Source organism: Scatophagus argus, chromosome 19, assembly GCF_020382885.2.
Source record: "Scatophagus argus isolate fScaArg1 chromosome 19, fScaArg1.pri, whole genome shotgun sequence".
NCBI classification, from domain to species: Eukaryota; Metazoa; Chordata; class Actinopteri; family Scatophagidae; genus Scatophagus; species Scatophagus argus.
In genome coordinates this window covers 8,752,701-8,777,183 of record NC_058511.1, presented here as the reverse complement: position 1 = coordinate 8,777,183, position 24,483 = coordinate 8,752,701, and the positions used below count along the sequence as shown (strand labels likewise).

Sequence of the window (24,483 nt, the reverse complement as noted above, 5' to 3'; positions counted from 1 at the left end):
AATAACTATAGACATGTGTAACTTTGCAAAAGACAACAGTGGCCACCAAGAGAAGTTCCCTCATATCAGTGACAGTTACTATAACTGTCAGCGGATGGAGCGGAGTCTAAAATATCCCAGAAGGCAGCGCAGATGCGAAAACAAACTGTGATCAGTATGTATGGACACACACACACACACACACACACATAATTCCTCAATCCCATCACTGTATTAAAAAAAAAAAGTGTAATGATGTGCTGAGTGAGGGACAGCTGTCAACTCAGGACTGTGCTTTGGATAGCAACTTGCCTATCTCTGCTGTCACTGTCAAGTCTTTAAGTGTGCACAGAGCTGGACCATAAACGCCCCACCCCAACATGCCGTTCCTTAAGTATTGGCTTAGTTTGATCCCCAAATAGGAATAGACTAATCTATACAGAGTATTAACTGGTAGTCCCGGGAGGATAGATGCTGATAAAATGATGGCCATGGGGAAATAAGGCAGATACAATGAGAAACCTAATCTGTATATGTTGCAACAAAAACCATTCTTACATAGGATTTCTCTCACTATAGGTCTCTTGTCACCTAAATCTGATGACAGGCGTGTTTCTCTATGGTGAAGATGACCTTGTGTTCAGTGCTTTAGTCTCCATGCACCTACAAATCTGATGGGTTGCAGTCTTTTTTTTCCCCAAACTTCTCCTTATCTCATTATTTGATTTTTGTGCCATGTCTGTCTCTCTCCCCAGTGTCTGCAGGGCTGCGCTGTGTTGACTGAACACAGAGGTGGCGTTGCTGGAGAGAGGGCCAAAGAATAGTGGAGGGAGACTGAAGCCAAAGCAAGGTGAGTCAGGGGAGAAAAATAGTTGGGTTACAAGAATGAAGCTGCAACCAGGTCAGCATTTCTGCTGCTGCAAATCCACGCCTGTGTGTGTGTATGTGTGCATTAGAGAGAGGGGTTTTGGATTACTGCAGTAAAGCCTGAGCGTCAATCTGTGAGCCCTCACCTTATCCCCTTCAACATACAGTAAAAGCTTGGCCTTTTGCTCCTCCTCGTCTGAGCTGAGTCTTAGCCACAGCAGCACAGGCTTCTCCTCCCTTAAAGTCTTGCTCTTCTGTCTTTTGTCAGCATAGCGGGCCCTGAGGAGGGACCTCTAGAGACATTCAGTCCCAGAGGGACAGTGCAACAACAATGGGACAATGCGGCAGCATGCTGAGCCAATAAGCCAAAGGACGCCGTATCCACCCCGAGCCAGCTGGAAGTGCATGTTTGTATATTGTGTGCTTACTGATGTGTGGGGAATGCATGTGCCTGCGTAAGGCAGAGAACGGGGAACGAAAAGGCAAAAGCATTTCTGAAATGTTGGACAATTTCTTGGGAAAAAAACAAAACATTAATAATACATTTGAATACATTAATACATTTTGTGTGGACTCAATTCAGTAAAGTCAGTTGATAATTTGCCACAGTATTATCAGACAAGAGTGGAAGATGAGAGATGAAAAATGCACACTTGTTTGCACGGGGTCTGCATCTGCATCTGCAGCTACTCTCTCACTAGGACTAAACAAAAGAACAAATTTAGTCTACTTGTGTGTGGTAAGTTAATGTAGGACACATTATGAAATTGATAAAGGCTGTGACTCCTGATCCCGAGCCACATGAGACCTGAGCACAGCACCAAAGATCACAGAAAGATAACAGTAGGTCTACAGTATATTGTATGCGAGGCAGAGATGTTGCTACAGAAAAGGAGAGAGAAACCATAAAAAGACACACAGTCAGAATGCCCTTTTGTCATTCATAAAAGTAACAGCAAAGGAATTGATTAAGGCTTTCTTGAATTATCAGCTCCTAAATAGAAAGTGAATTAAAGACCCACCAGTCTCCACACCACTTGGGGAATGTGGATCTGCTTTCACTTTATTTCATCATCCCTCTATGTGGGTCCATTTAAGAATCAAATATTCTCTTATTACTTGTGGGAAGTCAAGTGCATGCGCACACACACACACACACACACACACACACACGATAGCTGGCTGTTTCCTTGTTTTCAAGGTTACACTGGAGTTCTTCTGTCGCTCAGAACACATTTGCATCAAACCACCAGCCAACAGCTGCCAATTAACAAGCAGCCTCTCCGTTAATACACACACGTCACTGACAATTACAGTGTCGGGTGATCTCTCTCTCTCTAACAACCGAGTGGTGCGGCACACACACGTACAAAATCTCACCCAAATACTATACCTCATGCACAGCAGAGGAGGAGAGCAGCAAATAACAGCTAATGTTTTAGAAAGGGAGGAAGGAATTGGGCAAGAGGGAAGAGTGCAGAGACAAGAGAGAATGTTCTGTGCCAGGAACAAGGCTTTCAGGATTAGTTCTGTCATGCAGTTACAAGAGTAGAAATAGTGGTTGGCGAGATGAGGCCTGACAGACTGAAGAGACTCACAAAATGCAACGCAAAATACACACATAACGAGGCAGCACACTCCTATGAGCCAAAAGATCTGATCAGTGAGCAATGCAGATATTGTGTGTGTGTGTGAATGAGGGTAGCAGGTCTACTGCAAGAGCATACATTTATATTAAACATTGTACACAGATATTTGCTCACAAACACGTTACTGATAGGTTTGCTGGTGTCTACAGCATTCTTATAAGATCTTACTTAGATGTTGACCAAATTAGGTCTGGTATCATCATGAAAGGGAATCATTCCCTTCAAAGAAGATTTTAATAAATGAATTGTCAGCAGCAGGCATAAAAGCTTCAGAAGAGGAGCAGATTACTGCAGGATGACGTTGCACATGCGCGCACACACACACACACACATACACACAAAGGCAAGCACAGAATGATTCTTGTCCTGCTACCTCGTACACACACGCGCACACACCAACACATGCACCAACAGCACAAAGATCATTTCCTTCATGCAGCAGTGCGAAATTGAACTATTCATTATTGTCAACAGCAAAGTGCAGGCATGGTAATGAAAATTTATTAACATCCACAGCCACTAGATGGCACCCTCTTCCCTTTCGTTTCCAATTCAGCTTCTCATCCCTCAGCTGATCAGCTGACTCTCTGTGGTATGGAGAGCTACTAGATGCATTCCAAATACTAAGTCAAGGTAAATGGCACTTACTCCACTATGTCAGATTTATTTGCTGAAGAAACACCTGATTGGTTTACAGTTTTATGCATATTAGAAAGCTAACCATCTGTTTTGTAATATATTCACTTCAACCTTGGAGATTATCAATAGTTGCCATGTTGCCATAAAGATTTTCCACCTACCTGTGTTGCACTTTCCATATAAAACACTGTCTTGATCTCGTAGAAATGGACCCTCATGGGCCTCTGTCAGCAAGAATATATCAATTAACCGATCAATCGCTACCACTCAGCTTGTGGGAGGTGGGCTGTATCCAGCATGCCTTGAGGCATGCAGTCAATATAGTGACCTTCAAGAAAGCAAAAGATTTGCGGAATATAATCAGGCACAAAAAGTCAAAGCCATACTTTGCAAGAGAGATGGCATGACATTCTCAGTGTAGTCAAAGAGGAAGTGATTTTAGGTTTGCACACAGCCAGTAACGAACATTTTGTCATTTCAATTGAATTATATTTGATATATCGAAAAAAAGAAAATGAACAATAACAATAGGGATTGCTATGAGGGCTGAACAGTGGCTCTGTTAATACAGGCCATAGATGAAAGAACTAAAGAAAGAGTCTTTAAAGAGCTGTAAGACATAAGCAAGGCAATAATGCTATCATCTCTCAGTGAGGTGCAGCAACAATCTATTGGTTAGGTGTCATATCTTCAGGTATAATTAAACGTAAAGAAGATAAAAAAGATTCTCCATTGTTTAGAGGTGTCTGCTCAGGGAGTTGAGATTGGAAGTTTGTCATTTCTTCTTGCCAGCACTCTTGGCATGTTTGTTGGGCTGCTGGGTGCCAGCAGAGGTAGGGGTTGTTTGCTCTAAAGCTGACTGCTGGGCCTCATCCCGAGCTTGTTTCTCATCTTGTTTCTTTTTCACGGCCGCCATCTGACGGCTACTAAATGCCTCGCAAGCATCGAGAAACTTCTTACAGTGCTGCCACGAGGCTGCCTGGAGACAAGACGGAAAGGCAAAGAGAAAGATGTTAGAAAACGATGTCTAACCAGTGTGACAGGAGGCTGACAAAAGATCTTTCTCATTCTCTTTCGCTTTGATAGTCAAAACGGATGTTTATTACTGTCTACAACAGTTCTTTCTCTTGACTCACTTGCATTTTGTCATACGTCTCCAGCTGGCATCTCATTAGCTCCTTTCGTATGAGCTGCTGTTGTTTCTGGTCTTCCAGCACGTTTTCTCGAACCAACCGGTAAGTCTGGATCTTCACTATGCGCTCCCTCTGCTGGATCTCCTCTTTCTGTGAGGCGATCAGCATTGGAGAATCCTTTCTGGATCTATGGAAGTACACAATGGCTTGCTACATCCTTGATCTACTGTCACATTAGCTGATGCCTTTTAGACTTCAATTTATCACAAATGTTCAAAAATGCTTTTTCTGAGAAATACATTGTTGTACCTCTGCACATGTTCGATCAAATTCTGATGGGACTACCTTGAAGATCAGAGATATTAAACAAAAACAATACTGTGAATTGAAAGTATGAAATCCTACCATATTTTACAGGCTATTTTGTGATATAGGGCAACTGACAATGCAGACACAGGCAGAACAAATAAAAATGGAAATGTGGCTGATAAATGCAGTGATGAGGAAATGATGGAAATGCAGTCCCACAGATTATCTCCCAAGTCCTACATCCCCACTGATATCTGAGAAGTCTACTTGGTTTTTGTGTACTCAGCCAACATGTGTTTGTCTTAGAAAAAGAAATGACTGAGAGTAGCCTCTGAACATGCAGAGCTAAAAGAGATTATATGTGCTAAATATGGCTGCCTGTTTCCTATAAGCTGACCTTAATGAAGAGGCGAGGCCAGTCGAGGCGATGACAGAGTTCATTTGGTTAATGAACACTGCCCTGTTCAACCTTTTTCACTGCGTGTAATGTGTGTGCAAATGCTATAAAGATGGTAGGCATGTGAGTGTGTGCGTGCACGTAAGTGTGAAGCTATGATGTGCCCTGTGGTGCACCTTTGTGAGAAAGAGGTGTGTTGCAGACTAATCAGACTCCCCCTAACAGACTACTCCTGTGGGTTTTCTCTCGGCTTGGATCGCAGGCCACAGTGTCAGCAGCCATTAGCAGCTGGACACGGACACACATGCGGACGCGTACACACACCCACACACAGCAGGAGAGGATGGAGAGGTGATGGGAGAGCGGGTACATCCCATTGGAGCGACAAGCTCATTGGGGTCCTGAAATAGCTCTCTAATTAACAGACACAAATATCATCTCATTTATCATGGATGGACACAGGGAGAGATTGAGGGTGGGACTGAGGAGAAGATGTGTGAAGGAGAGCAATGGGAGACTCTGAGGGGAACCATGAAGGGAGAGTCTTGCCTTCAGAAAACTGACAAAAGTTGAAGGTTGACACTTACAAACAAGATCTACATGATTATAGTAGTTCTATTGTTGACCACAGCCGTCCAACTCTTTACACAAAATGCTGTTGAAGCTAAAGATGTGGGTGACATTACTGTTTTGAAGCCAATTGTATTATGGAGTTGTTGTATTTCCATAATGTGTTTTCATATACATTTTGCTGCACATCTTAAAAAGACTGAGACAGCCATGAAGCAGACCCACAGTGTTGGTTTTCAGCTTTATATTTCAGTGCGAATCTGTGGTGTGGTCCACAACATAAAGCCTAAGGAACACTGAGCACTAGGTGTTCAACTTCATTTGTTAGATTTGATTTGAACATTTTTTCTTGAAGCATCTTTAGTTCTGTCTCCATCTCTATTCATTTATTCCCCCCCCCACACATACTTTTTTTTCCACACTTAGCCTCCTGTTAATGTCTCTCCATTATACAGTGCACATCGTTGTCCTCTGGAGTCCATGCATTGCCCGTGCAGGCCAGCTGAAGGGTAGAGTCTTGTAACACTGCTGTTCACAGCACCAATGGTGGCAAAGGTCATAAACACAGGAACTCACTAGCAATGTCCTGCAGATAGTGTGTGAACTAATCTGCTGAGGAGAAGGATTCTGCTATATCCACCAACACAGCAACATGCATACTGACAATACACAGTCATACACGCATGTACACACAAACAAACCCCTCGTGAATTCAGGCCTTGCAGCAGACTTAATTCACGCTCACAAAGCTAGAGAAGCAGTGTGCTCCAACAACTACGTTAGGCAACTGGACCGCATACAAACAGGACTCCAAGAGGAAAAGCCTGTTAGAAAAATAAGAGACGCCGAGTCTGTCTTGGTTGGTTATCTGATCTTCTTTGCCCTCCAAGCACAGATGTGAATCTGTATGTGGGAACAGGCTGTGCCGATGTCTGTTAACGAAGAGGTACACAAGCAGCCACGGTGCTGCAACAGACTGAAACTGATTATTCTGCAATGTATAGTTATACAGCTGTTTGACTGTATGTGCACATTATAGAGTGACTGCTAACTTTATGTGCTAAAACAAAAAAAGAAGTGAGCGGAGAAATAGATGGAAAAAAGAGACAGCAAAACAGAATGAGTGGCGGAGCACCTGATGAAGTGAGTGTAGTCCACGGGGGGACGGGAGCCTGATGTATTAGATGGACTGAGAGAGGACCCAGGATCAGATCTGGAAGCAGCTGTAAAAGAACCAGAATCAGAAAAGGCCTCATTACCATACAACATCTGACAAACAATAGAAACAGATAGTGTGTACATGTGCCTGTGTGTGTATCTAGAGTACAGTACCAGGATCTCTGCTCTCTGCCCCTTCTGTAGTAGGGCCATCACTTTCTTGATGTTGGACTTGGTTGAGATACTTGCACCGAGACTGTACAGCCTAAAAAGACGACAAAACATTCTGCCTGCAGTGTATGTTTAAATCATCCATCCATTTTCTATACCGCTTATCCGTCAGGGTCGCGGGGGAGCTGGAGCCTATCCCAGCTGACTACGGGCGAGAGGCGGGGTACACCCTGGACTGGTCGCCAGTCAATTGCAGGGCCAACACACAAAGACAGACAACCACACACTCTCACACTCTCACCTAGGGGCAATTTAGAGTAGCCAATTAACCTAATGTGCATGTTTTTGGTATTGTGGGAGGAAGCCGGAGAACCCGGAGAAAACCCATGCAGGCACAGGGAGAACAGCAAACTCCACATAGAAGGGCCCAGACCGGGAACCCTCTTGCTATGAGGCGACAGTGCTAACCACTGCACCACCGTGCCGCCCATGTTTAAATCATACCTTTCATATTTCTACAGGAGACAGATAATATACTGGCAATACTTAATCAAAAGGGCTTCAACAGATAAGAAAGTACATAAATGCATCACTACCTTGGCATAGCGGCCTGGTTCAGCCATTTCCCAGGCTTTTTTGAAGGCTTTAATCTGGTCCATTCTCTCTGTGTCCTTCGTCACCTTGATGCTGCCCGTGTTGCTCTGGTCACTGACCACACGCAGCGTCCAGTTCGGCTTTGTCGAGTCAAGTCTCTGTACAAACATATACAAACACACAAAAAGGAATGCACAAGCTGACACACACGAAAAAGCTGAAGGTCACCACAGCACAATACATTATAAGTGTGTCTCTCTCACTGAGCAAATCAGACAGTCTGGTACACAGCTAGCCGGCTAGATTATATGTCCTGTTCGGCTGTCTCCTCTTCATTGTAAATAATAGATTTCTGGTTCATTCAATATGTCCTCTACTTGCAATGCCAAAAAAATATTCATTGAAAGGGACCAGTATTCTGAAAATCTGTTTTTCAAATGTCATTGACTAAAAGGATTGACATGCAGCACAGCAGAAAATAAAGAGTATAAATTGGACTTATTGCGTGGATCAGAGATTTATGAAACACCTGTGCTTCTGACTACTAAACCAAGACCATTATACAGAGAATTACAGACCACGGGATTATAGTGCGCGATAAGAGAAGTGTCTTTTATTCAGCGCAAACACGTCACGCGACAGCTGTAGGATTTGGATGGTGCCAGTCTCTCATTGTTAGCATTTCAGAGTCCACCAATTATGTAAATGCTGATTTGCTCAATTAAAAAAAAAAAGGAATAATGAAATTAAAAAAAATAAATAAATAAACTGAGTCCAACAACCATCTCATACGTGGCTCGGCTGGGAATCTGTTCAGGGGAGTCAAGTGTATACTCCACTGAAGTGCCTTCACATCCTCCTCTCAACAAGGTTATTATTACCATTTTTCCTCATTTTTATCAAGTTTTACAAGTACTACTGTGCCAACTCTTAACATAAGATGCTACATAAACAAAATATGTACCCATGTTGAGATAAAAAAGCAGTGTATATTAATATTTTCATATATAGTAATCTAATATCATTGCCAAGCCAATGAAATCAACTTTGAGTTTATGGATATGAAATATTTCTGCTTAATACTGGTCCTAATTTGCAGGTGACAGTGTTGTCTGTCACAGTGCCGTGGCGCATTATTACCATTTCTTGCACGGAGCCAGACTTGGAGGTAGCAGCTGGCTTCCCGCTCTCCTTGGCTTTGGGTGCGTCCGATTTGTGTCCAGCATGGCTCGGTGTGTCAGTGGTGGATGGAGGCTCCTCTTGCTTGTGCACTACATTTTGCAGAGACAGAAACAGAGATTAGGTAGATTTTCCTATCACCATCTACAAAGTCGTCTGTCCAAAGCTGACAAAATGACAAGCAAGCAATGCATGTTTTTACATTAAACCGAGACATTCATCAATATGGAAACAAACATGGCTGTGTAAAATTAACATTTCTTTGCTAACTTCTGACATGTTTTGATCAATTAAATTATAGTGTGAAAAGCTACGACGCTTCCTTTGTCGACACACATCATACTAAGAGGGAGTGTGGCAAACGTGTTGTGTGGTTGGATGTGTGCTAGATGGCACTGTTGCACTTTATAGCAAAAATGGACACAATCCCCCAGCTTAGACGAAGCATTAACTAGGAGTCTCAATTCTCTGATACAGAGAGGCATAATAATCCTTCACTCAGCTGACACCCTGCCATTCTGCTTGAACAGCTTTGTCTATGCTCATTGAGGTACTCTCATCTCAAGTCATACAGAAATTCAATGTTCCAGCTTGATCTAAATATCAATCTGTGCTGGTGTAATGCCAGGCTGACACACATATTGAGAAGAGATGAACGTAAACAGAATGCATCAAGAAGCTTTTGACCACTGAGGGCCAAACAGGCTATTGTTTAGATAATAAAAATGTGTTCTCTTAGTGGTGCTTTACGGTACCACTAAGAGAAAATGTCATGGAGGGTGGCAAGAGAATGGAAACAACAGCATGTACCGTTACTGCTTTAACGGGATATAAAGGGGGTTTAAGGCAGAGATGCGTAAATGTGCATGCATTAAACATGCGCAGTACAGTATTTTGACTGCAGCTTGTTAAACAGCTTGTTAAAGAGGTTTCAAAGCTTGGCGTGGCATGTAGTGCGCGTGTATCCATGTAGCATGTAGGGTGCATGATCAAGGGCACAGCCTCACCGCTGAGACAGAGTTTAACTGGGTGGAATTAATTCGCTTTCCTGCTGAGATATTTCCCAGGGCACCAGGGGGCAAGAGCCAACTTCATTTGACTTCCTATTGACCCACTTTCACAAGCTTATTGGAAAACCACAGAAGGTTTGTGCGGACATTGGCTTGCACATACACACACGGACAAAACTGAGCATACGCTAGCACAAAAACTTCAACATGCTCACATAGTGTAGATAAATACATAGAAAACACAGGCAAATGACTGGATGAACACAAAGCATATCTAAGTATGTCCATCTCACACATGATTCTGTAATAAATATAAGCACATACTTGCTATTCGGCTTATTATTTAGGAATGCCTCCCACGCTAAGACACGCACACACACACACAGATATCATCCTCAGATATATCATGCCATGCAAACTGAATGGGTAAATACGGGGCTATTGTCAGTGGCTACAGAGGGGGGAGAATGAGAATTCAATGACAGCAGACTGGCCTTTCTCTTCAGGCAATCATGCAAATTGTCACCCATGCATCACCTCTTTCACATCAACATCCACCCGTGCCACAATTAATTCACCCCCTTAGAATATTTAAGAAGCTCCCACAAATTTCAAAGCCCTGATTTTCCAATCGATCCAATTTGTGCGGAATGATTAAAAGCAGAAAAGCAGAGTTGGTGGCAAAGGACAGAATTACTGCCTCAGCCAACGAGCAGTGGGCACAAGAAATCACACTCTGTGATCTGCGAAAGCAGCTGTATTCATTTGGCTTTCATTAGGCTTGTGATTAACATGCCCTTGGCTAGCGGAAGCATAGAACAAACAGTATATGCCTTGGCCCCTGACACTGCCCACTGTGTATCTGACACATTTCCCACTGAACAGAAAAATAAACTGTGCAAAAACAAACACGGTGGCCACATTACAAAATCCATTTCAGAGCTGAAATGCTGAAAAATTTTCAATGTAATCATAAATATGAAAATGCTTAATGAGGGTGGGGGACATTCTCAGATGTATGGACCATTCATAACACATATATAGACTTTAATTTGGAGGTTCAGGTCAGAATCAATGTTACATCACCAAATTAAACAAATTTTTATGTTTTCAAGGGGAACAAAATATAATCAGTTTTTTTATTGAGCGACTGTCTTAAGTCTGTACCTCTCATTTCATTCTTCTCCAAGTCTCTGAGCATTCGGACAAAAGCCAGCTGAGATTCATCCAAATCCCAGCTCTTATAAAGCACCTCTACCTGCACCATATACTTATGATCCTGTGAAACAAAGACAAGCAAAATTACAGTACAACACCCACAGTTTAGGCATGACATGACAGACAGATACATGCCTCACAAATAAGAAGACACATACAGCACAACACATGTTACACACAACACTATAAACACAAAGTCAACATGACATACATGTTATTTTGTATTCTGTGAACATGCAGCTGAAAACTCTATTAGTGCTAATGATTCCGAGACAGAGAGAGACATCCTTAAGAAGAACTGCATGCTGTGCTTTTGCTGTTCACTGCCCTCCTTGACAGAAGTACATGCTTGGCACAAAGGGAGAGAAGAGGCAGAGGGCATGTTAGCCAAGATTATTTCAGGGGTGGCAACTCCCACACCCATCACACTGAACAGAAAAGACAGAGTGTCAACAAAATCCCAAGGTGAGACTCAAACTAACAGAGGAAGATGTATTCTACAAAAACTGAAACTCAGCTGTGTTATATCAGTTTTATAGCCTGTAACATCACTGTATGTAAGCTACAGTGACATCAGGGTGTTTGTTTTTTCATGTGTTTAAGCCCCAGACAGATTACACTACAGGTGTCTTCATGGTTAATGCATCACTACAGAGCATCGGTACGTCTAGTGTGTATCACTTTAAATACTGATCCTTTGCTTCACATCTTGATCGGTGGTCTAAGCCCTCATCAAAAGCTGTTTATTTTGTAGCCTGCAGCTGATCTGATCTGTGGGATCTAACACGATCTGTCTCATTACTATTGATGTCAATACACCGTTGGCTTACTATGTTGAATAGGCTTTTGTAGTAAAAAAAAAAAAAAGGATTTATAAGAAGTGCATGCTGGGACTAAAACAAACTTCTTAGCAGCTCTATTGCAAAAACATACATTTTTTTGCTATTAAGAGTCACAATCCACTGCTGTCAATGTTAAATTAATTGTACTTATTTAATGAGGTGTAAGCATTTCCTCAGGGAACAGTGAAATGATTGGCTGAGAGTCACCAAAGCAACACAAACAAACCTCAGTTGATTACCCAAGCTTTATGGATTTGTGCACACAGTACAGTCTGTGTGTTATTGTGTGTAGGTCAGTGTGTGATGGTACACACACACACATATAGTGCATACCATATACCACAATCATAAAACTACAACAACTGGTCTCTTAGATAGGGGGCCTTCAGACAATCAAGTGACTCATAAATCACAAATAAATCACTGCTCCCTGACAAGCACTGATAAGTCAGACAGTAGCAACAAAACCACCCCTCCAGTTTCTGCTGCTCTTCTCTTGCAAATATTGTCTGTGTGAGAATGTGCGTGTGGGTGTGTGTAAAGTTTGTCCCTGTGTTTGTGTGCGTGTGTGTGTGTGTGTGGGTGTTTGTGTATGTGCCTGCAAGTAAGGCGTTATGTGTATCTGGCACTGAAAAATTGATATCAACACAGTCAGCAAGCACGTGGGAGAGAAAGACAGCGAGAGAAAGTGAGACGCACGCTTGTGTGCGCGTGCAAGTGAGATCAGTTAAGTGTTTGAAAAACAGCAGATACCACGCAGGCAGTTGTCAGCGATACCATAGTCTCTGTGGGAGGCTGTGACTGGTCAGATGAGGAGTTTGATTTCCCAGCTGTGCCGTCCTCCTTGTGTCTGCGCTGGAAAGTGTCAGTCACCTTGGCTGCCTTGTCCTGGGTGGGGGATCCCTTCTGGTTCTGGTCCTTCTCATTGGTGCAACTGGAGGCTGTAACAAAAAGCCAGATTTCAAACTAAGCTCGTATCTAGGAAGAAACAAGCGTGTCCAGCAGTCTGTCCTCTTGTAATTGACGGACACATCGACTGAAGAGCAGACTAAAAGTTTGAAATGCAGGTTTTTGAAGAGCTCTTGTGTGTAGTGCCTCTACTGTCTGCCTGTATTTTACCGCTGATCAGGATATCATAGCAAAAAAATATTTCAGTATTAATTAAAAGGTCAGTTAAACCAATCTAAAGTAAATCTAACATAAAATATTTTCTCAAAAACTTTTAGGGGTATTTCTACTGTCTATTAAAGAAGACAAGACACTACTCTATTTCATTCCAGAAAGAAGGAGCAAATCAACACCTTTAAGCCCCTTAAATCAATGAGGTGGTAAAATCAACTAATCCACAGCTTACATACTGCCACTCACTTCAAAAAAACACCATCCTTTAAGTCTCATTGCCTAAACACTAATCCCAGCTCACTAGTGACAAGTTACACAATTCCTAATGCTAAAACCAGTTTCAAGCTATTTGGTGTTCGAGGGAGGGTTATCAACACCAAGATTTTGACCTGTTTAAAATCCGTTCTCAAAAAGGCGTCTCAATTTAGCACTTTGTGGTCTATATTGCATGAAGATATCTTACTATTGCTCACCTTTGTTGGACAGGAAGTAGAATGCAGGAATAATCACATGGCCCTTCCCCGTGTTGTAGGCAACCTTGTTGTCCTGGTCTAGAATGGACAGATGGATCATTACATCTGGCTTGGAAGTCTGGAACTGAATTGTTCCAAGGACATCTGCCGTCACCTGCACATGGAAACTGTGGAAACATTTCGCATGATTGTGGGTATCAGTCTCTCACAGTATTCTGAATATTGTCCTGTGCTAAAAAAATAAAATAAAAAAATGGACCTTTTCCAAAAGCGTCTTATTGACACACCTTGTCACTAGTAATCAAACATCTCAGATTTATATACTGTCCTGTAAGTAAAAATTTGAAGTGAAAAAATACGGCATAATTCTCTTACCAACATATGAGGTTTTTGTCATTGGGAATGTAATAATCCTGGAATTCTTTCACTGAGAATGTGTTGACTGGAGTCTCTCGGGACAGTGATGGAAGAAGTTCACCCAAACCAATCAAACGTATCCTCCACTTGGCACCAACCAGGGATGATTCAGGTATGAAAGCCTCTGCTACAAAGGTATAACCATGCTGGAGAAAGATAAAGTTAACTACTAATCAAAAATATTTTTATTTTCAAAGCAAGTAAGACAGATGTAAATAGAGAAAAGCACAATAATGACAATAATGGGCAGTTTAGTTTTAACAACAGATTGAAACAAGCTGAAACAAATTTGTGCACAGTTTTCAGTTAAGTCATGCAGGAAACATTCATGAAGTGAAGAGAGTTATCATGGTAAGGGGAAAATTGAGAAACGGGAAAATGAGAAAAAGGGTCATTATGGTTTGAAATGTAAAACCATTAACAGACCTTGTTGGGCTGATAGACATGGGGTGCTACTTTGTTGAAGACCAAGTCCAACTCCTCTCCTGTGTCGTTATTTATGACGTGCAGCAGCCAGTTAGGGAATGGACAATAGACCTTTGGTACCAGCAGCATCTCCTCAGAAATCAGGAACACCTCTCTTCACAAACAACAAAAACGAAGGAAACGGTGACATATCAGATTGTAAGGTTTTAACAAGTTGTAAAGTACATGTCCACAGAAACATCTGTATTTTTCCCCTGTTAGCTTTACCCGCAGGGATGTGCAACACTCAAAGGTGATATGGTGTAATTTGGTGAGGGGACTTCAGTCTTTAACTACTGGATTCACCAAGCTTGTCCCAAAAAGGATGGGACTTCTCTTTAACTGACGAGCCTAACCTTTAAGTTAAAATGTTCTCTAACCTAAAGACCAAGACCCAGGAGGTGGCTGTATCTTGAAAAGGGACAGAGTAATCGACAAAACAGATTCTGGTCCATTCGTCCCGCTGACAGGGGTACAGTTCTGTTTTCTTCTCAGAATGGTCAATGATATACCTGTGCAGAAAACACAGAAGGGCAGAGCAAATTTAGAAAGTTCAATTTCCAAGTATTAAAACCACATGTATTGTTAAAAGATTTATTCTCAAAAGCAATTTACTCCTAGTAATAAACTCCTTGGGGCTCTGGTGGAGCTGATTATGCACAATATCCAGCAAAAAAAAAAAAAAAACACAACAAAACAAAAACAAAGACTGGAGAAAAGTAGAAAAGCTTCGCCTCACAGTATGAACTTTGACTGAAGTGGATGTTTCTGTCTGTTCACAACACTCCACTCTCCATACACACGGTGACCAAGCTCTCAACGCTCATGCACACACACACACACACTTCCCCAGGCAGCGGGTCATTCAGCAGACGCTGCTAGAGGATTGGAACGGGGAGAGGATAAACAGCAGATGGTACCACTGGGAAAAGATGGAACATAATGTGGAAAATGCTCCCTGCCCAGCCACCGCAGGCCGCCACGACCAGGAGAGGGAGCAGATTCTGGGCATGCGGTGCAACAGAGAGGCTAAATGCATGCCATACAATATACATCTCATTCTCTCACATTATCACATTTGTGTGAACAAATAGCTGTCAGCTTAATAAGGTGTGAGGTGTTTTGTCAATACCTCTACAATTCATACACTGTGTACACATTATTTATTAGCATTCAGAGTCACTGTGATTATGCATTTTTATCCTTCATTTACCGTAGCACGAGGGAAGCATGTTTTTCTGCATCTGATTCGACCTTTGACCACATGTCTAAAAGGATCTTAGATGCACTGATGTTCTCCTTCGTGCCTGAACGACATACACACGCGCACACACACACACACACACACACACACACAGGTAGCCGCCATTAAAGATGAAAGACAATCCATGTTGCTGTCAAACACATGAAAAAATTATTATAGGTGACCTAGTTCAGGGTAGGAGACATAAATTTCAAAATGCATTTTTGCCTCATTCAGCGATAGACGGAGATTATTCACACCTTGACATTAACTTTCACACTCATCTCGCCAGCCAGGTAACCACTCTGACAGAACACAACCTTTTTATAAAAGATGTAGTACCATGTATTCATAAGTATGTGCGTGATGTGTCAGTAAGTGTGTGTTTTTGCATACAAGTGAGAGAAACACCCTAAAGAGACAGCTGCTTGATAGATTTTTTTTTCACATCTTATATGTGGCATAGGTGTCCTTACATCCTCCCTCTGCCCCTCGCTCCCTTTTGCTCAGCTCTCCCTTTTCAAATGGCCAATTTTCCAAATTGATGCAGCCATTATAGTGGGCCACGGATGGCTACTGAAAGATAGAAACCTCCTGTCATCCTTATAACCAAAAAGAGGCACCAGACGGACAGGAAAGAGTAGAGGGAGAGAGCATCAAGTGGAAAAGAGCAAGGATAAAAGGAGTTGTAGAGAAATGTGGGGTGATCAGTGATTTGTTTGAGGTAATCTGTGGAACAAACAGATGTGCTGCGGAATTTCGCCGTCTAAAATAAGAAAAGGACCCTTCTTACTTTCCTTTAAATTACTGGCTTTTGAAAGTGCAGTTGGACAGGCAGTGTTTTTAAAATATGCCATTACTGTAAGTGCTACTCTGAAAGCTGCACTTTGTGCTTTGACTCGTTAATGAATAAAATTTAAGAGAACTTAACCATGACGGGCCTATTTGATAGAAGTCAAACTGTTCAGCCTGTGTGTGTGTGTGTGTGTGTGTGTCTGCGTGTGTTTGTGCGCTTATGCTAATGGAACATAACCACCACCAATATTTTTTAGCGCTGTTGGCAGATGGCCTCCATAATAAAGTGGATATTTTGGATCTTTGGTATGCTTAAACCACATTTTCAAGCCATAAAAATAAGCAAAATCCCATCAGTGCTATTATACAGCACAGCTTTACGCAAAAACTGCAATAATGGGGCAGTACATACTCCCAAATGGGCACCATTCACATGGTGACAGGACTGTGTGTTGTATATAGAGAAGACAGTTAGCTTCAGGTCATGGCAATAAATAGGGAATGTCTGGGCAATGTGTCACCTCCAGTGCTTCCTTCAAACAGTGGTACACCTTCACAGTAAGATAATTACCACCACCTCTAGAGAAAATGCTCTATTAAAAATAATAAGAAAACTGCCTGCGACACACACAAGAGCACAACTGGCACTGGAACAAGAAACAAAAAGAAAGCGTTATTTCAAAGCAACTTTCATGAATATATTTACGAAGGAAATGCAGTTCTGTCTCTGTTTTTCCCCCCTCTATTCTAATTTTTTTCCTGCAAATTGTCCAGTGCTTCCATGTCTTCCCTCCCATATCTTTCACTTGCTGTGGTTGTAGGAAGGTTGTGTGCACGGATTGTGTGCGTTTCCTACATATGTGTGTATCCCCTCTGTGACCGCCCCTCATCTGTCAGCGTGTATTAGTAAGAGTGGCAGTCTCATCAATACATATTTGTGCCTCTGCTCGGAGGCTCAATATATGCCATCAGGGTAAATCAAACAGCGGATGTAAGAAACAGAAGGTGTTTTTTGTTTTTTTTTGCCTGTGTATGTGTTTGTGAACACAAAATAATACAAATGAAACATGTATTCTGTTGTTTTAGTTGTTATTTTCTCCCTTAATTTGGCTTTTGGGTTGCTGCAGATGTGTTTGTCTTTCAAACGCTAAAGAAAAGATTATCTAATAAAAATTGGTCACTATTCAAATTAAAAAAACCAAACAAAAAAATCTATGTTTGCATGGGTTGTTTACCTGGTTTTGAGGCACTGAAGGTCTCTTGCACCAAGTACCTTTTGAATCCAGCCTGCAATGTGGTGACTGCCTTGACCTCCCTGTCTGTCGCCTGCCTGTCTGTCCAGCTTTCCGGAGGTTTTGACTCTGCATCCACACATCCACAGAGTAACAACAGAATATTGCAAGTTAATAATTAATTCCTACTTATGACATTAAATATTGCGTCATGAGGTTTATATCTCAAAAACAGTCACAGGAAATTGTTCTGAATTTTTAAATCAGTTTACTACAGACTGATTTGTAAATCAGTGAATGAATTTGTAAATAAAGTCTACAGACAAACGGTACCTACGTGTAGGGGTGTGCTCTTTGTGGTCAAAGGCCAACAGTGAAGGGTCAGATGTGAGGGCCATAACAGCAAACCGCTCCTCTGCTGTGAGCTTCCTGCCCAGTGCCTCATGCAGCATGTGGTAAACTGCATTGTTAAACACCTACACACACAAACACACATCCATAGGATCAGTTAACATGCACAAGGGAGAGATGCTAGCAGTTGTGTGCTGTGTGTGCATGAGTGTGTGAGAATGCTTATCTTTCCAGGTATTTTGAGTTTTTTGTCATTTGCTCCCTCAAAAATACATAAGAATGGGAGGACAATTCATGACCCTTTAAAACAAAATATCCTGTTCTCAAGTAGGCAGGTAGTAGTACATTATTCATTTGTTTCAATAATGGCAAAGGTCAGTGTGCATTATCTTTACTCTACAATAGCCTGCAATCTCAATATACAGACACTGATAATAATGATTTTTCGGGCTTGTTGTGTGAATTTCAAAGATTTGGGGAATGAGATGTTTAAATAAAAACTAAAAAAAAACCCCAAAACATTTATTTCAATATTTCCAAAGGTAGAAGAGGAGCAGGCAGCCTTACAACAAATTAGTTTAGCACATGGTTACGTTGCATTAGTCTGCATAAGAGTTGCGCAGCTACCTGAAAATAAGGCAGACCCTTTGTACGGCTGTTCACTGTATGTACACTATATAGACAAAAGCATTGGGACACCTGACCATTACAACAGGGACGTTAATGACATCCCATTCTAAATACATAGACAGCTCTGCAGCTGTAACAGCTTTCAATTCAATTCAATTCAATTCAATTGAGTTTATTTATATAGCGCCAATTCACAACTAAAGTTATCTCATGACACTTTCCAATTAGAGCAGGTCTCTTTAATTAAACTGTAATACGAGTTTACGAGAGCCCAACATTCCCCACATTTCACTTTCCAAAATATCTTGGTATGCTGAAGCATTAAGATGTCCCTTCACTGGAAGTAAGAGGCCTAACCACTGAAAAACAGCCCCATTAAAAGGTATCTGGATACTTCTGTCTATATCGTGTACACCAAAATTTTCTACCACAGCAGGATCATAGGTAAACAAGCTACCTTTCGGAGTTCTCCCGGTGCGGCGTTAATGTTTTGGGGGCAGTAAGCCTCTTCTAGCATTCTTCTGGCTGCTGGTTGATTCTGCTCATCGCTAAAAGAAGACACCACTTTAGACAGAGCCCTCAAAATGGATGAAGCCTGTTCAATGAAACCGGCGCTTTCCTGTTTGAAACAGAAAGGGAAGCATTTATTTATTTGCTGGAGCAAAAGAAAATCAAAGAATGCATATTCACAATAATCAACAAAACATTTCGCTCCATTCTGCTTGTTTCAGGTAATTTGGTATCAGTATAATAAACTGTGATGGACTGTGGATGACAGATAAAATAAAGGCATTTTATTTCGTTATTCTTTATTTCTTTTCTGCCTTTGTTCTTCACAGGAGAAATGTTCTTGAAAATTGATTCAGCGACACAAACATCAGGTGCATAAGTAATCAGAGCTGCTGTCTTTATAAAATGATGAGATTTTCTAAACTGAAGCTGGAACAAGTCCTATTCAAAAATGTTGAAGCAACGTGACTGCAACAAGGGCAATTTGATCCTGCTTGTCACTATGTTCAATAAGCTCATTCTCTACTGTTTTTGTGGATTTCTTGTTTCTGCTTCAGATATTTGTTCCAAGATTCCTTTGTTACAACAACTGCCGAGTATCAAAATATTGAAAATATTCTTTTTGAAGGAAAACAACAGTGTGCAGCATTAATGGAGGTATTCATGCTCTGCATGCTTTCTGGTTCTTTTGTTTAGTCACCCATTTCTCTCTTGGAGCCTTTTTGTACAAGAGAGAGAGAGAATGATTTGTAACCTGAAAAGGAAAGCAAAGCAATATGCACATTAAAACTTATGCTAGCTATTCAAATGTCGAGGTGTAACTATCTTTAGACAGATGGTTTATTGAAGGGCCATATCCTGATTGATCTGTCCATATTTGGACATAAGTAAAAGGAGAGAACAAGAAAAGTGTGACATATTGTTTCCTTTGCTGTCACATTACTTCAACTATGGTCAAACCATCAGTTGGAAAATTGCACAACCAGATAAAGAAAACAAAAATTTGAACCAACATTCCATGTTCAACAATCAAACTAAACTTCTCAGATCCACAAAGATTTCATGAGTGAAATTCCTTTCAAAGCCAACTGGCTGTCAGCTGATATCGAAGGCCCTTGATCACCTTGGTAAGTTGTGGCATGACGGTTTCTTCATCCCCAAAGATGAAAGGTGTCGTGCTGCACAGGTGAATGTGGTAGCCCAGGGGAGCCTTTGCATGCAAGGACAAGACATGGCGCCTGGAGGGGAGAGAGAGGAAACTGAGCAATTATCCACTATACTGTATGCTGCTAAATGAAACCAAAACAGCAGCTCCCCGTAGTGCTTCAACACACGAATGGTGATGCCGCACAGCCAACAACACCTTTGTTGTCAGTCAACCATTTCCTGGCTGGTTCTGCTATCTAACAAAGGCAACAAAATTAAGTGTTTAAGTATTAAAGGTCCTCAGAAATAAATTTTATTTTAAATTTCACAAAAATAAAAAAGTAGAAAAACAACAGAAAGGAACATAATTGTGTAGCTTTTTTTCTTGCAACCCACTGAGGTTCCTCCCTCACTTAACTTTTTCCCCTTTTTCACCGCAACCAAGTATAACAAGGTCTAAATATGAGGCTATGAAATGAAACTAATAATATGGAGTATAGAGGCATCGCCTCACCTACCACAGTCTTGGTAACAATAACTAAACAATCAGGGGGAAATGCATGAAGCAACAGTGTATTCCACTCACTAAAATACCTTCAAAGATAGTTAAAAATGTCTCTGTCAAGACAGACTGAGTGGGTGAAAAAGTCAATAGTGCTGTAGCCTAAAGTCCTGTCTGCCAAGCTGAGTTCACAGGACTAGGTTGGGCATGAAAGAGTGAAACCCGACTTCCTTGGCCCCATTATCTTTACATAATTCAGATATCACAGTATAACTAGATAGATGAGCACCGACTGCCAGCACTGTGGAAAAAACGGAAAACACACATAAAAGGAAAATGATTGGGAGGGAGAGAGAGAAAAGAGGCTGAAGAGTGTGGGAGATAAGAAAAGCAAAAGACAAAAGGAAAGGGAGAAGGAAAGAAAGAGAAATGTAAAAGAGAAAATCTACTTTAAAAGTAAGAGATTGGCTCAGACTGGAGAGACTAAAATAAAAATCAGATTGATAAATTGTGCACCACATGAGCTGACAGGGACATACAAAAAGAAAAAGAGTGGTTTAAAAATGCCCAAAAAGCATGGACACATCAGCTATTCTTCCTTGGAGAGAGTGTGCTATGGGGCGTATGGCCGTGATAAGTTGAGTGCTATGTGTGAGGATTATGGCTCAGTGGTAATTGCACTACCACATACCTGCACCTGACCCCGGAAACTAGGCCCTCTGCTTCTAGGCCAAGTAGCACCCATTAATAGAGACTAGGACAGATGCTTTTTACTGCTTTCCAGTGCATCTGAGACAGGCAGATATCCTCTGCTAACTTAATGATAGCTTTAAGTAGATCTCTGCACAGCTGTAAAAATCACAAGAAGAGTGAATTGCTTCCTTTCATCAAAAGGTCCTGTGGGTGCAGTGCAAAAAAGGGAAAAAAAAAACCTTTACGTTTTTAAAACAGGTTCCCATGATGGAAATTAAAGCTTTAACCTTGGCAGCATTAATGCTGTGCTGACAAGCATGCAGGGTAATTTCAGGTTATAAAGGTGCAAGCATGAAAGTGGAAAAATGATGTGAAGAACTGTGAGGTGACATTTTGTTGAGATACATATCTGAAATGTGAAAAACTGAGGGGTTCAACTGGCATCAGAGAATTATCACATGAATGTGATATGATGAGTACTGAGTCAGCAAACCTCTGATGAGTTTACACTGGTCACAAACGCCTTCGTCTAGTATGGTTCACAATATTTAATTAGTCAAAATATTAGTCATGAAAAAGGAAGTAGATATAGTACTGTGGTAATAGCTGATGGTTATCCTGATTAACATAAACAGAGTCTAAAAACACAGATTTGTGGCATCCTTGTCTATACCAGCTTATGCACTTGATCTAGGCCTTTTAATTTTAATCAACACAGTACTGAGTAATCAGCATTCATCGATGCTGTCCTACCCTGGGGGTAAGTTAAGCATGGCTGCCTTTGAAGAGGTGGTCTTGATGGTGAGAACTGGCAGTTGAGACTGCAGGCTTTTCCAGGAGTAAGGCTGGACCATGAGCAATGCGGACCCACTTGCAGCGGACATTTCCTTTTCTATGAGGTGTTGTAGAGGGGACAAAAAACACATTTTATGTCTATCCCAAATAAAGACATAGTGTATGGCTTGTGCATGCTTATACTGTAACTGTTACCAACCTCCTTCTATTACTTGCGCTATCAGAAAATCCTTCTGTATCTGTCTCCATGTGCATGTGCATGTGCATGTGCATGTGTGTGTGTGTGTGTGTGTGTGTGTGTGTGTGTGGATAAATCCTTACTCTCCCCAGCTGCATCTCCCCAGAGAAGCAGAGGAGAGAAGCTGATGAGGATCTGGGAAGATTGCAGGCTGTCTACACACAAGTAGTGAGTGCCTCTCACCTCTGGACACTGGGGGAAAACACACACACACACACACATACACACACACACACACACACAGAGTTTATGTTTCATGCCCTATGGGGACATTACATAGACTTACATACAGTTCCTAGAGAAGGGAAGGGATGATGGAAAACGTGATAGAGAAAGGAAAGTAAGTGGTGGAAATAAGAAGCTATAGAAAAGCTGAGTGAGTTAAAGAAGCATTTGAAGTGACACCTGAACAGAAGAGGTCAAGATGCTGGAATTTACTCAAGCAAGAAAACGCAGTCAGTGAGAACAACATAGAGGAAGACAAAGCACGGGACAAAGAAAAGACAGAGAGAACAAGGGAAGAGGGAGAGGATGCATACGTGTCTGGAATGACAAGCAGACTCAGCAGTCTATACACACAGACATACAAACACAAACACACATAAAAAGTCAGACAAAAGCCTACACTACACCACACAGAGACCCACATGCACGCAAGTCAACTTCAGAGGCGTGTACTGCATATGTGAGGCGCATGACACAAACAGACCGTGTACTCTAAGAACTGCACAGATTCATTACTTCCTGAAGCAAGGTACTAAAACCAAGCACAAGTCAAGGACTGCTTTTAACAAAGAGTCCAAATCAGGCTTATTTTAAGATCCTAACTTTGCATAGCTTGCAGTCACAATATATCCTTGAATTGCCGACCCTTCAAAAAAGTACTGCATATTTTGGTCCTCAGATAAATGACCTGTGCTCACTGTCTACTGTTGTGCCCTCAGACTCCTGTTGGAAACAGCAGTTAAACAAAAACACTCTTAAGTCAAGGTCAAGTTACACACTAGCATTTCCATACTTATTCATAACAAAGATGTTTCTTTTCATCCTTGAATAGAGACAGGGGTTATAATTCCCCCATTTATCATGCGACCAAAGTACCACCCAAGACAATCGCAGCACAGTCCATGACAAGGCAAAGCAAGAGCAAATTCGATCTGCTGATAAAGACTGAGATATGGATGAAAGTTCCCCTGAACTAAAGTCAGTTGACCTTTAGTTAAGACTGTCAAATAAAAAGATTTTCTCACAATATTTTCACTTGATACAGGTGTTGTCGCTCCTCGTTCTAATGGGAGTTTTCCAAGAAGAACTATACCCAACCAAATTGTTATTGTTTACCACATTTAAGCTATTATTCATCATTAATCACACGTCATGTACAATTCTTGTATGTATGTATGCATGTGTGTACTTTAGCGCTTGCTACAGCAGATGTCACAGCAAGGGATCCGGTGGTGAGAGAGTGTGTAGATGATCCAGGACAGGTGGTGCCTGCTGCAGATTTGGACAAGACGGTGCACTGCAAACACCAACAATGTGTCAAAACACAAACACAGAGAATTAGGTAAAAAATTAAAAGGACAGTAGAGGCACTGAATATGCAGAAATCAGTCAATAGGTTACTTCGTAATTCACACTGTACCTTAAAATGAGACTTCTGGATCTGGTGTGGATACATCTGTGGTTTATGGAAAACCAAAAGAGTCCTGTAAGAAAAACATTTATTATAATCAGCAATAATCATCATTTTCAGGGCACTAAATCATCCCTTTCTCACAACTGTCTAAGTTAATCTATTGGTACAGTATGTTTGCAGTGCGTAAGTACATGTTTGTGTCTGTGTGTGCACATGTGAGCATCTCACTGAAAGCATTTAGCAAAATCATCCAAGTCCACCCAGGTCTCCTGCAGGATGGGTTTGACAGCAGCTGAGAGTTTCTCAGCCACAGGTTTCTTCAATGAAGTTTTGGGCTGTTCTGGAAGGATGGTTCAAATTTCATTCATCAGGTGAAGCCGTTGTCGCCGTCGTTTACAGTAAGAACAACAATAACAATAATAATAATAATAAAAATAACAATGATAATAAAATGGGATAAAACAAGAAACAACCACCATCACAGTGTAAAACTCTACCACTGCAACACAAGCTGAGA

At 41.4% G+C, this 24,483-nt stretch overlaps 1 protein-coding gene across 7 annotated transcripts in view; it reads right to left on the bottom strand.

The window, feature by feature from the left end:
- Window positions 1-3,605: 3,605 nt before the first annotated feature.
- The window catches only part of adgb (androglobin), a 36,696-nt gene continuing 15,818 nt past the window's right edge, over window positions 3,606-24,483 (bottom strand). For 4 of the 7 annotated variants that reach the window (XM_046372406.1, XM_046372405.1, XM_046372407.1 and 1 more), the window contains exons 14-35: window positions 24,195-24,306; window positions 23,973-24,036; window positions 23,742-23,849; window positions 22,411-22,519; window positions 22,048-22,186; window positions 20,077-20,191; window positions 18,901-19,062; window positions 17,800-17,938; window positions 17,466-17,591; window positions 15,406-15,499; window positions 14,573-14,704; window positions 14,154-14,307; window positions 13,686-13,873; window positions 13,311-13,477; window positions 12,469-12,656; window positions 10,823-10,934; window positions 8,607-8,737; window positions 7,469-7,624; window positions 6,876-6,966; window positions 6,679-6,766; window positions 4,271-4,454; window positions 3,606-4,113 (exon numbers count right to left, since the gene is read on the bottom strand). In XM_046372406.1, coding sequence (XP_046228362.1) covers window positions 3,910-4,113; window positions 4,271-4,454; window positions 6,679-6,766; window positions 6,876-6,966; window positions 7,469-7,624; window positions 8,607-8,737; window positions 10,823-10,934; window positions 12,469-12,656; window positions 13,311-13,477; window positions 13,686-13,873; window positions 14,154-14,307; window positions 14,573-14,704; window positions 15,406-15,499; window positions 17,466-17,591; window positions 17,800-17,938; window positions 18,901-19,062; window positions 20,077-20,191; window positions 22,048-22,186; window positions 22,411-22,519; window positions 23,742-23,849; window positions 23,973-24,036; window positions 24,195-24,306 — 2,963 coding nt within the window. In that variant the 3' untranslated portion in view covers window positions 3,606-3,909. Of the gene's footprint in view, window positions 4,114-4,270; window positions 4,455-6,678; window positions 6,767-6,875; window positions 6,967-7,468; window positions 7,625-8,606; window positions 8,738-10,822; window positions 10,935-12,468; window positions 12,657-13,310; window positions 13,478-13,685; window positions 13,874-14,153; window positions 14,308-14,572; window positions 14,705-15,405; window positions 15,500-17,465; window positions 17,592-17,799; window positions 17,939-18,900; window positions 19,063-20,076; window positions 20,192-22,047; window positions 22,187-22,410; window positions 22,520-23,741; window positions 23,850-23,972; window positions 24,037-24,194; window positions 24,307-24,483 lie in introns of those variants that run through there. The other 3 variants (XM_046372409.1, XM_046372408.1, XM_046372412.1) reach the window with 3 other exon arrangements.